The 17,061-nt window shown below is 41.8% G+C and overlaps 1 protein-coding gene across 2 annotated transcripts in view; it reads left to right on the forward strand.

The window, feature by feature from the left end:
• Window positions 1-17,061, forward strand: part of AK4 (adenylate kinase 4) — a 66,239-nt gene that overhangs the window by 23,028 nt on the left and 26,150 nt on the right. For both annotated transcript variants that reach the window (XM_021679964.2, XM_021679965.2), the window contains one exon: window positions 13,922-14,041. In XM_021679964.2, the coding sequence (XP_021535639.1) occupies window positions 13,922-14,041 (120 nt within the window). The remainder of the gene's footprint in view (window positions 1-13,921; window positions 14,042-17,061) is intronic.

The raw sequence follows: 17,061 nt of genomic DNA on the forward strand, positions 1-17,061 counted from the left end.
GTGTGTGTGTGTGTGTGTGTGTGTGTGTGTGTGTGTGTGTGTGTGTGGTGTGTGTGTGTGTGTGTGTGTGGTATGTGTGTGTGTGGTGTGGTGTGTGGTGTGTGTGTGTGTGTGTGTGTGTGTGGTGTGTGTGGTGTGTGTTCTTTATCCCTTCATCCAGTGCTGGACACCTAGATTGTTTCCGTATTTTGGCTATCGTAGATAATGCTGCAGTGAACATGGCGGTGCAGATACCTTTTTAAGTTAGTGTTTTCATTTTCTTCGGATAAACACCCAGAAACGACATTGCTGGATTATATGGTAACTCTGCTTTTAATTTATTGAGGAACCTGCATGCTGTTCTTCATAGTAGCTGCCCTCTGGTGCTATCGGTGCTGTTCTTGCTGGGTGTCGAAGGATGATTGCATGTCAGCCCACTCAGTGGCCCTTACGACCCCGCTGGGAGCCCTGTCGTAATAGAGTGTGAGCATCGAGTTGCTCCCCCTCCCCTCTCTCTTTGTCCGACTGTGTGCTGTCCGCCCTCGGAGGCTGCTGAGCACGGCACATCTTCAGTGTTTTGCTGTAGTTCTCCAGAGCATTGCCAGAAGGCTCGAGATAGAAGGGGGGTGGAGGGTGGGGGAGAGGGAGGGAAGGAGGGAAGAAGCCCTCATGGGCAGCACTAGCCACCAGCCTGTTGGAGCAGATGGCACTGGAGGAAACCGCGTCTTCCCTTACGCTGATCTGCCGCCAGGATCCTGCCCAGAGAGGCAGCCGACAAGGTGCCTGGCACAGCACGATCCACACCCCGGGCCTTTTGCAAGACGAAGGAATTCCTTTTTATGTAGCTTTAAAAGTGAAATTCCTCCCTGTCCTCTGAATGCGCCTAGTAATGGAGTTGTGAGAAGGTCACGGGGGAGGTCACAGGAGAATTTGAAGGACACTCCTGCTCCTCAGGGCTGCAGGTGCCTGGTAGGCTGGCGACCGAGGCCGACTTGCAGAACGGGAGCTTGAGGGGACTGTGAAATGCTGCGGGTCTAAAACTCATTTATGATTTTGGCAAGCCTTTCAGATTACTTGCCTTTTCCCATTTGTTACCTTGCCCAACTTCTGTTGCTTCCACCCCAATCTGCTTTGTCTCCTCTGCTGCTTATATAAGGCAGCATGTGGTACTGGGCCAGATGTTCATGGTATGTTTATAAATGCATGTGTTCCCATTCGGGGCCAAAAAAATGCTCCTTACATAGGACATCCAAAATTTTTTGGCTTCTAGGACTCCAGTATCTTTTTCTTTCATGATCTATTTAAATTCTTAAAATGAGGTTACTGCACTATTTTATTTGAATCCGTATGGAGTGTCAAATAATAATTGATCTGCTGGTGTGGGCAGAAAGCTTAAAGATAAAGAATCTGCTGGATTTCCCTTGTACTTAGATATTGGATCACCTTCTCTCTCAGTAATGCAAGCCCCTCCCCTACACAAAGTCATGGCTTTTGTCCATACATATTTTTATTTTTAATCTTGGCTGTTATAGCAACACACTCTCTGGACCCAGGGTACAAAATTAGACTAAGTGAATGTATGTATATGCCGCCTGACTAGAGAGAAAAGAGCAGAGAGGCCAGGCAAAGCACTGGCCCTTATTTGCAGGAGGTCTTGCAGGCAAAGTGTGATGGAGCACTAAGATGGTGCAGGCCTGTTGTCTGGTCAGGACTGCACCCCTCACATCTAGAATGGATGTGAGGACCTATGCTGTGGCTGTCCCTGAAAGCAGGGAGATGCTCCTTAGTCTCTGAGGTCCCTCTCCTCAACTCCAGTGGAATCTTGGTGATCGGAAGCATACTGGTGGGGTTCGACACATACTGGGGAAGCTGGTCCGCTGGCCCCCACACGTGGCCACAAAACCAGGTAAAGGAAATTGAAATTCCACATTGGAGATGACAGAGTTGGAAGGGTCCTGTGCCTTCATGCAAGTGAGGATACTTGAGGCCATGATAAGTGAGGTACATTGATGTGTTCGGTTCTGTGGACAGGGACTTGGAAGCAGAACTCTTAAGAGCCAAGACGCCTGATTTTCAGCCTGCTGGTAATTCCTTGAATCATCTTGGCTCTTTGACTCATTATGGAGCCATTCCAGTGTGTTGGAAAGGGTATTGTCCCATGATAAAAATGTAAATAGCAATAAAAAAAATCAACTGTATGATCTCACATATATGTGGAATATAAAAGCAAAACACAACAAAATGATCCTGAGCTCATAGATACAGAGAACAAATTGGCAGGTGCCAGAAGTGGGGATGGGGAGGAGGTGCAAAATGGGCGAATGCAGTCAAAAGTTATGAAATAAAGATAAGTCATGGAGGTGTAATGTTCAAAATGGTGACTGTAGTTAATAATACTGTACTGCATATTTGAAAGTTGCTAACAGAATAGATCTTAAAATTTATCAGGAGGAAAAAAGTTTGTAACTGTGTCTGGTGACAGAGGTTAACTAGACTTATTGTGGTCATCATTCTGTAATATCTAGAGATACCAAGTTATTATGTTGTACTCCTGAAACTAATATATGTCCATTTTACCTCAGTAAAAAAAAATCACATTACAGATTTTTTCATTTCTAATTGCACAATTAGTGGTAAAGAGGTACACATTTATACTTTACATAAATTTGAGTTCAAATTTAAAAGAAAGATCTTTTTACTATTAACCCTTATTTTGACTTAGGGAATGATTGATTATATAGTTCACAGATTCAGATAATGTTAGCTACAATTTGCTGTGGTTAAAACACCAATAATAATTGTCCCCATGATGAACTAGATATTGTACCCTAAGGCTAAATGGCAAAGGGCAGGCGCTCCATGTAAAGTCAGTACTCCTCAGGAGAGACATGTGGTCAATGACTTGATCCCCTTGCGGGGGGCGGGGGTCTTGGTCTAAAGGAACAAAGTACAAATAGGATGAAAGCCTCACTTTATAGTTTCAAAGTTTTGTATTATTTTATGTAAAATGAAGTATAAAGCTGTCTTCGTTACCTTCTTTAGAAATAGTTTACAGTCCTTAATGTCTTGTGATTTATCAAGAAGCTTTTTAGGTAAAGCTTATCTTTGTCACACAGACACCCAGAAGAAGATTCAGCTCAAAAAGAGGTAGCAGATTTTTGGCGGTGTTGCCTAGTATAACCTCTCACTTGGGGTGACTTCCATGTACATACCTGTTAGTGTGAAAATAAGTTGTTTTCTTCATGTCAAACTTTCTGCCTCTTCTGTTAGAGAATATCTTGGAGTCTTAATCTCAGAAATCTGTAAGAGTTGACTCATTCACATATTGTGGGTGTTTAAGAATGTCAGATAGCTTAGGAGGAGCAAATATTCACTTGTAGGAACAGATCCTTTCTTGTTAAGAGGTCAGCTTGGGATCCAAGTGCACCCTGTGGTAAGGATCTTTCTGCACCAGCTTGAATAGACTGAAGCAATAGGTGTGAGAACCACTGACAAAAGGGATGAAATGTCCATTTATGTAGTTAAATCAGATAACAATGTTTTGCTTAATTTAGTAATTTATTTTATGCAGTTATTCAGTGCCAAAGAATTAAGATAACATTTAAAGGAAACATTGCTGCCTGTAATTCTTACTGTGTGATTGAGAAGGTTTTTCTGAGTCTTAATGCCTTGAAGTCATGACTATGGTTACTAGGATTATACAGTATAATACAGATAAGGTAAGGCAGAGGGTGTAGTGAGATGAAAGTTCATCTGATAATCTGTAGGACATTGGAGACAGGAGGATGGAGAGTTTAAAGATAGGATAGATTGTCATCTCAAGTAAAGTGGTACTTATTTTTAAAATAAGATGGTCTCTGTCAACAAAGGCATTATAATCTGGTGTGGAGGATTTGTAAACAACCTCACTTAACAAGAAGAGTGAAATGTAGATAGAAATATAACCACATCTGGTCGTGCAGACTGTGACATGCACTGGGCGTGGAGCACAGACCCAGGCTTAGAGCCTGGAAGTGGCAGTGTCAGGATTTGAACCTAGGCAGTCTGGCTCTAAAGTGTAAGCTCTTGACCATTACGCAAGGTTCAGACGTTTTTTTCATAGCTACCAATAACAAGTGTCAGAGTGTGATTAAAAAACCATGTCTTTCTGTTGTGAAGGCAAAGAAAGCCTGGCTTTGAACAAGGCCAATTGAAGGGTGGATACCGGACATCTGAAATGAGTCACTTGAGTTAGGTGCCAAAATGCCTTTCTTCCATAATTTCTGCCTTTAAAGGACTTGGATATCTCTTAACAACGATTTTTTGTAAAGCTCATTTTCTTACTAAAAGAGATTCATCAAAGTGGTATCAATGATAAACAGTTTATAGAATGAAGATTTTCTTCATTTTGTAACGACTTCAGTGCCAAAATGTTCTTATGAGGGGTTGGGGGATTATAGAACTTGTGGTTTGCAGAATCACAAAACTACAGTTTATTTCTGACCATGCCTTTAGGGATGTGTGTGTGTGTGTTGGCATTCTCAGTGACCAAAGTTTTGGAGAGGGGATGGTACTGGAAGTGGGCAGTGGTTTCTACTGGTTCTAGGTAGCATTCTGAGGAAATCAAGCTCCCCTACAGGGACTTGTCACTCAGCATTTTCTAGCTTGAACAATGAAAAGTACATTGAGTAGTTATATGGTTCTGGTGCTTTAGCCAGGCATCTTGGGAATTTGCTGCTTTGTGGATATTTGTCCAGCTCTGTCTTCTGTATCCAGTTTGCCCTCACTTTATAGGCAATCAGAACAAAAAGAGGGTATGTAGTGTGTATATGTTTCAAAGGATAACAATTGTGTATCTACCACTCAGCCTGAGGGATGAGAACGCCCCCATATGCCCTTTCTCCATTACTCCCAACTGCTTTGCTTTACCATGTATTTTTTGCCATATATGCATGTATCCCTCAGCAGTACTTTGAGGAATACACAAGTTTAATTTTGTGAGTTTTAGACTTCTATAAAAATGGGCAGATTCTTCAGGCAAGAAAACATAAGATTAAACTTTGTTTATTTTTATTTCTGGTTGTGCCGGTAAAAGATAGGACACCATTCCTAGAGCTTGACTTTGTTTTGAAATAGGCCAGTTTGTCAACTGTTTGATGCCTGGCCAAGCCATTAGAAGCATACAAGAAATAACTTCTGATGCTCCATTGTTTCCCTGACATGGTAGGGAAATGTGCTATATAGCATGGCACAGAGTATAGTTGCTTCATTAAATATTTTTGAGTGAATGGCTGATTTAGAATAGCAAGGACAGTGAACTTCACTTATGATAACTTCCATGTAGTTGTTTTTGATACCTCTTTGTGCAACTGAACTGAACGTGTAAGTCCTCACTGGGAAAGATTCCAGTGTAAATTCTTAATCTGGAGTGCAGATAAGTAGTTGAAGTATTTGTACCTAGATCTGATTGTTCTGTCAGGAGTAGCTACCTCTGTTACAAGTGATTGAGTTAGCCCTGGCCTTCTGGGGGATGAATGGAGTTGGAAGGACCAGTCAGTCTTCAAGTGCATGTTGAATGAATGTCTGTTTTGAATCAGTGTGCAGAGACAGTGGTATACCAGACAGACATGATCCCCCCCCCTATTGTATAGTGGGGAAGACTGGCATGAGAAATGAATACAAACCTGCTGAGTGCCACAGAGTGGGAGGACAGGAAATTACATATAATTTGGCGACGGGGGGTTGGGGGGGGGAACCTACCCTCATTTGGAGAAGTTGAAGAGGGGAGAGAGGCCTGGGGCTGGAGAGTAGAGATGGAGCATGTGGGTGAAGGGAGAAAAGCTCCCAGGCTACAGATGTAGGCACGGGCCAGGTCTTGGAAGGACTTAGAAGCCACCAAACGGGCAGTAGATAGAACCCCACTGATGCCTGCTAGGAAGGGATGCAACATGATCACATGTGCACGTTGGTCCACTCTGGCTGTAGGGTGGAAAACCCGTGGCATGAGGTCGTGGGATGTGGGGGAACGTAGTAGGAGGAGGAAGCTACTGATGATTAAATCCTATCTTTTGATCAAAGCCTAGCCTTAAAGGGGAAATAAGATCAGTTTGAGATTTATACCAGAGGCAAAATGACATTTAGAATTTCAGTTGCCTAATTATGAGCCCTTTCTTTGTGGCTTTTTATTTTCCAAGGTTAAACGTGGAGTCCTTTGGTTAAACCTCTGCCTTCCATCTCCACATGGACCACGGATTGCTAAGAACAGAGTGCGCTGGCTATTTCAGAATGGTTCCTTTTCCGCTCCCGCTGTGGAAGCTGGAGGGGATTTTTCTCCAGTATTTATTACTGTGGGACCCTGGTCGAGCTCCTGGAAGCAAATCTCACAATATTGGGGCAGGGGCCCTACGCCTGGGTGCCCTGGAGTTGTTACAGTTCAGGTTTTCCTGCCTAGCTGGTTCCCATTTGTGTCTCTGCTCAGGGACCATGTGACCCCTGTACTTGCCTGTCTGTCCCTCTAATCTGGGGGGCAGTGGTTTGCTCTGTGTCCTCCTCTCTCTCATTGATCCTGATGCAAGAAGACTGGTTTGTTTCTCAGTCTGTTCAACTTAATTAAAATGGTAAAATGGGGGCTCCCTTACAGGATGCTGGCAGGCTTATTGCACAGCTGATTGGGTGTCCTTGCCACCAAACATGTGATGACACAGTTGTCCTTATGCTGGCACTTTCTGGGTTGGTTATTGAGAAAAGTACATGCTAAAGAGAGAAAAGACGTTTTCAAATGAAATAAAAGACCTCCTTTGCTTTTGCTTAAAGTAGTAATAGCAGTTGAGGTTTGGTCCCATAAGGCTTCATTCCAGTGGTGGATTTTATTGGACTAAAGTTGATTATCTTGAAATTTTAATCCTTGCCTTTTTTTTTTTTTTAAAGATTTTATTTATTTATTTGACAGAGAGAGAGAGAACACAGGTAGGCAGAGTGGCAGGCAGAGGGAGAGGAAGAAGCAGACTCCCCACTGAGCAAGGAGCCCGATGTGGGGCTCGATCCCAGGACCCTGGGATCATGACCTGAGCCGAAGGCAGACGCTTAACGACTGAGCCACCCAGGCGCCCCCTAATCCTTGCCTTTGTTAAAACAAATCTTTTTGTCTCCAGTGTCCAGAACTAAGGGCATCTGGTTGACTTTCTGCAATTCTGGACTAGTATTTTCAGGGATGACTTTTCAGTGGTCAGTGGTGAATTAGCTGGCAGATTCAGCGTTTTACCAAATTCATTTAGTTTGTGACCAAACACCTATTTCTGTTTCATAATATATTAATGTGGAACTTTACTGGCAGCGTAAGAGGTTGTATAACTTAATTGTGATAACTGTTGTTTAATTTTTCTTTTTTTTTTTTTGAGATTTTATTTATTTGACAGAGAGCAAGAGAGAACAAGCAGGGGGAGCAGCAGAGAGAAAGGGAGAAGCAGGCTCCCCACTGAGCAGGGAGCCCAACACAGGGCTTGATCCCAGGACCCTGGGATCACGACCCAAGGTGAAGGCAGATGCCCAACTGACTGAGCCACTCAGGTGCCCCTGTTTAATTTTTTCTGCCCGACAGAGTGATATTCTATAAACTTCGGCTGTTGAAAGTTTTCAGTGGGTTCGCACCCAATCCCAGTGTTTAGGCTCTAAGCTCTAAGCTCCTATCAGGTTGGTAAAGGGCCTGCCGTGTAGTAGATAATGAGTATCAGCTGAATGAATACATAATGGATTCAGAGAGTATGTGAACTACAAAACCAACCAGACCTCATGTTCTCAAATTAACCCCCTCAGTGAGCAGTGGACCATTTTTCCTCCTCTTTCATGACAGTAATCTGTTTTTCCTATGTTGTTTGGAGGTCATTCAGTTTCTGGAATGTTTAAGCTGTCCTGAGTATTTAAGGGGCTAATGAATGGATTTTGTACTACCTAAATATCTGTTGTGTGTGCATGTGTGTGTGTTCTTGTGGATTTTTCTAGAGAAATGTCATTTGCCAAACTGGCTCTCCTAGTTATTTAGAAAAAAGATAACTTTCTTTTTAACCAATCTTAATTCATAATATGAGTCTAACATCCTCCCCATTGAGCGGCTGACAATGTTTTGTCATATTTACTGCCCTGAATACAATAAAATCTTTAAAAACAAACAAACAAAAAGCAATAATCTGTGTCAGTCAGTTAATATGAAAGTGGTAAACTTTAATGTGAAAGAAATGAAGCCAATAAAAATAACTTTTCTGTATCCTGGAAGCATAAAATTTAGAGATGACTGACTTAACAGGTAGTTTTAAGTTCTGTATTATCATAAATTTTTAAGCTTGGTATTAAATACACAACTTACTAGTTAGCCTTAAATTCTAACAATTTGTATATTATCTGATCTAGTTAGAAATTGAAAATATAGGGGTGCCTGGGTGGCTTAGTCGGTTAAGCATCTGCCTTCAGCTCAGGTCATGATCTCAGGGAGTGAGCCCCATATCAGGCTTCCCACTCCGCACAGAGTCTGCTTGTCCCTCTGCCTCTGCCCCCTCCCCCCCTGCTCTCTTTCTCAAATAAATAAATAAAACCTAAAAAACAAAGAAATTTAAAATATGTATTTCTCGGTTACCAAGATTATCTTGCTTTAATTTTTGGTAGTAATTGAATGAAATAGGTTAAGATGCACAAAATTTATATTGTTGTAAAATAGGTGGAATATTGCTTTTTTTCTAATATATTTAACACAGATGATGATAATATATATCTATACATATACACACATAATTTTGTAATATGTATCATTTTGTAATCTGACGCTTCGTCTTTTCCTTTCTGAGGAAAGTTTTTCCAAGTGTGGCCTTAATTATTCGTGTTCTGTTCAGTCTTACAAACACATGATGGATTTTCTTTTCTTTTTTAAGATTTTATTTATTTGACAGAGAGAAAGACAGCGAGAGAGGGAACACAAGCAGGGGGAGTGGGAGAGGGAGAAGCAGGCTTCCCACCGAGCAGGGAGCCCGATCGATGTGGGTCTCGAACCCAGGACCCTGGGATCATGACCTGAGCCGAAGGCAGATGCTTAACCAACTGAGCCACCCAGGTGCCCCCATGATGGATTTTCTTTTTGGTTGTTATGAAGCTTAAAAAATGCAGAGCTTTTGGCCTATTTTTGGCACTCTAGATATATTTTTTATTCTTGAAAAATTCCTGGTGGTTTATGACTTGTGTGTGTGTGCATGTGCACATGCACGTGTTTATACACACTAAGGATTCAAAAGCTCTGTAAGACTGTGTGTATCCACAGCCTTTCTTTGGAACACTACTTGAGAAATTGGAGCCGGGTATGTGTGTTAGCTAGCATTAGCATTTAATGATGCTACTTTCTCTTCCAAGCAAACTGACCAGGGCAGAGGAAGGTCCTGGTTTTTGGAATGGGCCTCTGCCTTCTGACCAGTGTTTTATCTCAGTTTGCTGTTGTAGTGAGGTCTTCATTCAGATGCAGATACGCTGCTAAGTCTGTTTTGCTCTGGCTTTTGACCTTCCCAGGTTTTCATTCAGATGGGGATTGAGGGGTGGGGTAGAAATTTGATTTTGTATCAGATTAGATGAAATGTTTTCTGTCCTGCTCCAGAGAAGATCCAAAAACAGTTGGAAAAGTATGCACTTAGATCTTTCTCTTACTTAGTAGATTGGATTAAGATGATTCTGGAAGTCTTCCACAGAGTTACTTTAAACTTGTCTATGTTGGGTTAACTCAAGGTAATGTGGGTAGGTTGGGTCTCAGGACCCAAAGGGGGTCCTGCAGGAGCAGCCAAGAGGGTCTTTGGCTTTGTGCAGGATAGAAATCAGAGGGGAGCTGGTAGGAAGTGAGAGCAGAGTTTATTGAGGACATAGAGAGTGCAGATACAGAGTGTCTGGGAGACTCAGAAAGGAAGAGGAGAATGAGTCTCATCTTTACTTGGGGTCTGGGGTTTTTATTGAGGATGGTGGTCTTGTGTACATGTCCTCTCAGGCATCCGGGAACTGGATAAAACAAGGATGAGTGCTTAGGTGTCCTCTATAAGTCGCTTTTGCCCTGGAGCCAGGAGTCTTGGTGTCAAGGGGTCTGGAATCAATGATCTTGGAAAGCCTTCATGACAGTCCTGCCCAGTCACCTGTTGTGCTGGATGACTTCAACGAAGTAATTAACTCCTCGACCTTTACAAGGAGGACATATCTTAAGGCATGTGTAAGGCAGGGGTCTCTGGAGGTCCTAGGAAGAATAGAGGTAGCAAAAAAGCAGTCCTCCTGGGGTCCTTTCAGTTTCCCTATCTCTAAGGTAGTCTCTCAAGAGCCAGAATTCCTTTGAACATCACTTCTGCTTTAGTGTGGTCCCTTGTCTCCTTCTTGGATTGTTGTCACAGGCTTTGCTTTCACCATGCCAGCCCAATCCAAATGTCACACCGTTGTGGGCATGTGACCTGTGTACTGACATAAGGACTCGCACTTAGTTTAATGCTCTGCTGTTGCCACTTAGAGATTTTAAATGCTTTAACAGTGAGGCTCCATATTTTCATTTTGCACTGGGCCCTGTAAATGAAGTAGCTGGTATTTTGGCTGTGGGAATGGCATTTCCAAAGCTATGTATTAAAAAAAAAATCTTTCAAGGTCCATACTCCTTATCCTACCTGTCTAGCTCTCTCTCTGTCTCTCATGGTATGCTGAAGTTCCTCCAGGTACGACAAGCAGCCCCTTGCTTCTGCATCATTGGCTCATGGTATTTCGTTCTCTCATTTCACCTACTCGACCTGGTTCATTGCTGTACATGGTTTAAAATACTGATGAAATAAGACTGAACTGTGAAACCTGACATGGCCACCTCAGGTAGTACTGAATCATACTTTGTCTCCTATCTCCCTTGAAAAAATTGATACCTGGCAAGGTAGAGCCATATTTGATCTTGGGATCATGGTTCCATAATAGATATACAGAAAGATAAGATTGCTTTGTATGTGTGTGTGTTGGGGGCGGTATCCATCATCTTCAAAGTGTTCGTTTATTTGTTCATTCATTCATTCATTCATTCATGCAACAAATTGTTATGAAGTATCTCATACATGCCAAACTATATACTAAGTACTGAGGATATGGCATTGAACAAAGTATTTCATTTTTTCTGAATGAGCTAATATTCTGGTTGGGGGAGATAGAAAGTGAATTTAAAAATACATCAATCTATAATAATAATAACCTATAATCTATAATCTAATAATATATACAATCCGGAGTTCTAGAAAATGGTACACAGTAGGATAAGAGACTAGAGGATGATGGGAACATTTTGGGCAAATTGTTATTATGTCCTTCTGAGTCTTTTCTGATTAAGACATTTCCTACTCTTTCACTGTCTCCTCATGGGATGTTTGGACCCAGTCCACATCTTGGTCTCTCATCTTGGAAGATGCATATTTTTTGTTTAAAGCTATCTTAAAGTTTGGCAGATGGGACTAAGAGCAGGGCTCTGGGGCTGGCCTGCCCATTGCAGAGTAGGACAGCACCAAACCTGCCAGTTGCTCCAAGTGTACTGACAGTGATTTTTCAGATATAAAACATACATACCATATAGGTATAACCAAGAAAACTGAAAACATATGTTCGCACACAAACCTGCACGTGAACATTCTTGTTGCATTCATTAGTCATATTAGCCAAAAAGCTGGAATAATGCAGATGCCCATTAACTGATGTGTATAAACAAAATATGGTATATCCATACAATGGAATGATAATATTCAATCATGGAAATGAATGAAGTACTCATTGAGAACATTATGCTAAGTGAAAGAAACCAGACACAAAATACCACATATTATGATTCCATTTATATGAAATGTGCAGAATAGGCAAATCTGTGAAGGTAGAAAGTAGATTAGTAGCTGCAGGGGCTAGGTAGGGGGATGGGGAGCGACTGCTCATGGGTACAGGGTTTCTTTCTGGGCTGATAAAAATGTTCTGAAATTAGGTAGTGGTGATGCTTGCACATTGAGAATGTATTACAAATCACTGAGTTGTACACTTTAAGATGGTAATATGGTGTGTGAATTGTATCTCAATAAAGCTGTCATAAAAAATACGGGTATTACTTCCTATCTGAAGGTGAGGATCTTACGAGGATTCAGTGCACTAACACTTTAAGTAAAAGTGTTTAAAGTACAGTGCCTGGTATACTACCTTACCTAGGATGCTAACATAGTATGTTACTTTGTTAGTGGTTGTTACTGTTCCTCTTCCTGAAAGTAACACTGCTTACATTATCAGTAAGCTGCAGCTTTTATTCACTGCTCCCTTTGCAGGTTATTACCTATTACCCAGTATAGAGTCAATAAATACTTGTTGAGTGGATGTATTTTGTTCACATGCCTCTTTAGCCACATTCGCCAGTGTGGTTGCCTTTTGCTGTTTCCTTCAGCAGATCACTGAATCAGCATCATTGGATCTAACTTTGAGCTTCTTGTCCAGTAGTAGTCATCAAATGATATGGAGCGCTTCACAGGGCATATTTCAGTGTTGAAGTTGGAGTGAGGAGTGTAGACTCAGCCTGGGGAAGGAAAGGTTCTACCTTAAATTCATGGTGAAGGTGGGGATGAAGTGATTTTTGAGCTTTTTTCCAGTAACATAATTCTGGTTTATGTTTTTATAAGAATGTAATTGGCCTCTCAAGAATGTGGTTCTTAGTGGTTCATTCTCCTCTCCAGTTCTCTGGAGAGTAGAGGACTTCATCTTGGTTTGAAAAAAAAAAAAAATCAGTTCCTCGAAATTTAACAAATTTAAACTGATAACTTGTTCTGCTGAACCAACTCACGAGTTCCACAGACAAGAAGTGGTTATTTTAAAAGATAGAAGCATTTTTTTCTCTCAGTTTTTAAAATTCTTATCCTTTTATGAACTTGGCATTCCACTAATAACAATGAGTTGCTTTTACAACCGTGTCAGCAAGGTGCCATTTATTTATATTGAGGTTCATGAAAAGAAGTAAACCTGTTTGTATTATCCAGCATTCTTTCTAGAAGACCAGTGGAAATGTTTTCCTTTGGTCTCTAAGGAATGGTTGTGTTCCCAGCTTCCTTTAGTCTTCTGTAAACCATGAACCATGTCATTGATCACATTTCCTTGTTGTCAGAAACTGTTGGGAGACTCAGTGTCCACTTTGTGGCTCTCCTGGAAACTACCAGGATTTGTCTCCCCGCCTTTTGTGCACCACCCTCCTTCTGGACTCCAGCTTTGTTTCTTGCTTTTATCTTCTCTGCCTCATTTATTTATTTATTTTTTAAAAAATATTTTATTTATTTATTTGACAGAGAGAGACACAGCGAGAGAGGGAACACAAGCAGGGGGAGTGGGAGAGGGAGAAGCAGGCTTCCCGCCGAGCAGGGAGCCGGATGCGGGGCTCGATCCCAGGACCCTGGGATCATGACCTGAGCCGAAGGCAGACGCTTAACGACTGGGCCACCCAGGCACCCCTTCTCTGCCCCATTTATACCCTTTCATTTTTATTTCTGTCTGTGTATATCTTCAAAAGCTGTTTTTATAATTCTTTGGGAGACAGGGCCACTATTTTTTTTTTTAAGATTTTATTTATTTATTTGACAGAAAGAGACACAGTGAGAGAGGGAACACAAGCAGGGGGAGGGGGAGAGGGAGAAGCAGGCTTCCCGCCGAGCAGGGAGCCCAATGTGGGGCTCGATCCCAGGACCCTGGGATCATGACCTGAGCCGAAGGCAGACGCTTAATGACTGAGCCACCCAGGTGCCCCAGGGCCACTATTTTTGAAACCAGTATTTTAAAAATTACCCCAAAAACATCTACCTATAACTTTCCCTGCATTCCCACAGGGAGGAATGGGAAAGGAGGCAAAACCATCAGGAGTTCGTAAGCTTTTTTGAGTGTTTCTTTTTCCTGTTTTTTTTGTTTTGTTTTGTTTTACTAGAAGTCGGTGATATGGCAAAGCAGTACATAGAGAAAGGTCTTTTGGTTCCGGATCATGTGATCACACGCCTCATGATGTCGGAGCTGGAGAACAGGCGCGGCGAGCCCTGGCTGCTAGATGGTGAGTTGAACCTGCCGGTAAGCTGGACTTCTGTGAATAGCTGGTTATGCCCACTCCCTTAACTTCTTACACATTGCGGAATACTTTTTCTTCTCAACTTTCAGTCATTTACTTAAGCATATTCCAATTTGGCAACATGATAGAAACCCACCGTGGTGACGCCATTTCATTTCCCTGTCTCCAGACTGCCATTCCTGGAGCCATTGACTTGAAGCAAACCATACTGAATTCCCGTTATTGTGCCAGTTCCGATGGTGCTGATTGTTTCCATGACTGAGTTGTCATAAGTATAACTCATCTTAAATCCGAGGTTCCTTCATTCATAATGGGCCACACAAGTGAAAACCACAAGTTACCATTTTTCACTTGTCAGGTTACAAAGATAGAAAATTTGAAAGTCTTTTATTGAGTGTGTAGGAAATAAATACTGTTGAGAGTATAAAACGGGCAACCTTTGGAGGGTAGTTGAGCAATCTTTATACTTCTTGACTCAGCAGTTCCTGCCGTCCTTCTTCCTAAAGATGTATCGTCAAGGTTGTCTATTTTCAGCATTATTTGTAAATAGCAAGACACTAATAACAACCTAAGTATCTGTCATAGGGATGCCTTAAACATTGGTATGTCTGTTAACCAAATAATGTGTACCTCTGTGTTGGCATGGATAGATCTCTAAGATACACTGTCACGTGAGGAAAGCTAGCTGCAGGAGAGTATATGTCATATACTCTTATTTATGTAAACATGGAAGGATGGTATGGTATTACTATATACACATAGAAATACATGCATAACCTCTCTTTGAAAGGATATTTAAAAAACCTGCTATACCCTTTGATACTGTTTGATTTTTTTAATATGTATTTAAGTAATACCTGGGCCTGATTTAAAGACTCAGTGGTTCCTAAACTTTTTAGGCGTGTGGGCCCCTTGATGACAGCTGTGATATTTGACCTAGGAAATGCATGCAGATGCTCACACATAACATATTGCACAATTTTTATTCTCCACGAAGCTGAAATTAATAATCTACTTTAAGTGTGTCCATTATTAAAGGGGAAAAAAAATGGACTGGGTGGATTATTTGTCTTATTCTTAAATAGCAAGATTCCTTGATATAATGAGAATAGAAACTTGATGAACATGCTACTTTCTAGGATCACAAAGTGGCAGACAATGAGATTTGTCTGTCAGAAACCTCTTTGCATTGCAGAGCAGCTGTGTTTAGTCCACACAAGGCACTCAATCCTATCTTAATTTGGTGAAACTGAAGTTTCAGCAAGTTGGGACAGGTGAAACCTTGATGTTTGCCAGCCACAGAGAAGCCCGGGGCATTGTCCTACCTTTAAACTATTGGATTGCCTCTATTTCTGTTAAAGTCTGGAGCCATGAATGTCCAAAATGACTAATATGGTGGGGTCTTTATTCTATATCAGTGTTTCTCAAAGTATGTAGTGTGTAGTGTTAGTAATTGCTAGACAAGGAAACAGAACTTGTGTCAAGTTAAATATTAAAAATGGCTAGCATTTATTGAGTACTTACCGTGTGCAAGCATTGTTCTGAACACCTGATATTTATTATTTCATTCAATCCCTACAATAACCATATGAAGTATACACCGTTATCCCCATTTCATAGATGAGAAAACAGAGGCTTTAGGTAACTGCGCAAAGGTAGTGTTAAAGTTAAACAAGTTTTCTTAATTTTAATATGAGAAAGCAGTTTAGCTCTTCACAATGCAATTTTTTTTTTTTAAAGATTTTATTTATTTGACAGAGAGAGACACAGCAAGAGAGGGAACACAAGCAGGGGGAGTGGGAGAGGGAGAAGCAGGCTTTCCTGCGGAGCAGGGAGCCGGATGCGGGGCTCGATCCCAGGACCCTGGGATCATGACCTGAGCCGAAGGCAGGCGCTTAACGACTGAGCCACCCAGGCGCCCGGTCACGATGCAATTTAACTCTTCACAGAAGGAGACATCATGAGGCGTCTTCTGCATTCGTTTGATCTTGGAGTCCCCCACCTTATTCCCAACACCCACTGAGACCCTGCAGGATTTGTTCTGTGGAGCATTCTTTGTGAACTATTGTTTAACATATATTCCTCACTTTGTAGGTATTCTGAATAGTTGAATATAAATTGGATCATATCTTTCTAGAATTTGGATTTAGAAATTTGGAACTTTTTTCTCATGGGACTAGAGGAACCGGAAGAGAAACGCTATTACGGCTTATGGAGGGCATGTTCTTTGTCATTAGGCAGTAATGAATGAAGCTCTTGTTACGTGTCAGAAATTGTTGATAAAATGCTAGAACACTGTCCCTGTTCCTTAAGGGGCTTATATCAGGTGTGTAAAATATTAGTTACTGATGGCATAATAGAAGCATATATATGTGGTACCCTGCAGACACAGAGAAGAAAATTATATTTTAGTGGTGGGGGAGGGATTTATGGAAAAGGAGAATAAGTAGAAGAGGTTCCACAGGTTGATGAATGGGGGTTGGAAGGCAGATACTCTCCGCCGAGGGGCAGGTGGGCTGGGGAAGAGAAGGATGACATAGCTTATTAGTATTTTCCTGGGCATATAAGCAGAGGCTGGCAGGGGAAGTCCTGGAGTGAATGGTGTTTGATTCAGTACAAAGATGGTAGAACTGGAAACTGTTGGTTAAAGGGACCACTGAAAAGTTGTTGAGAGTTGATGAAAGGCTATTCTGTTAGCAGCAGAGGAGGGAGTAGGCGGTGGGGGAGAGAGGAGCTGGAGGCTAGAAGCCAAATAAGAGACTGTTGGAATATTTGGACCAAGGGAGATTCAAAGCCTGAATTTGAGCCGTGGCAGTGGGATGGAAAGGAGAGAATGGATCAAAGGGCGAGAACTGACAGGAGCTGTCATGATTGAGGTTAGCTGCTATAGCCCTGGTGTTTTCTTTTATTGCCTTCCGAGCTTTGAGCTTTTTGTGTCTAGGCTGTCATCACCTTCCCTGCACTTCTCTCTAGGCCATGTTAATTTCTCTAGGTGCCACACATTG

Source organism: Neomonachus schauinslandi, chromosome 4, assembly GCF_002201575.2.
Source record: "Neomonachus schauinslandi chromosome 4, ASM220157v2, whole genome shotgun sequence".
Lineage (NCBI taxonomy): Eukaryota > Metazoa > Chordata > Mammalia > Carnivora > Phocidae > Neomonachus > Neomonachus schauinslandi.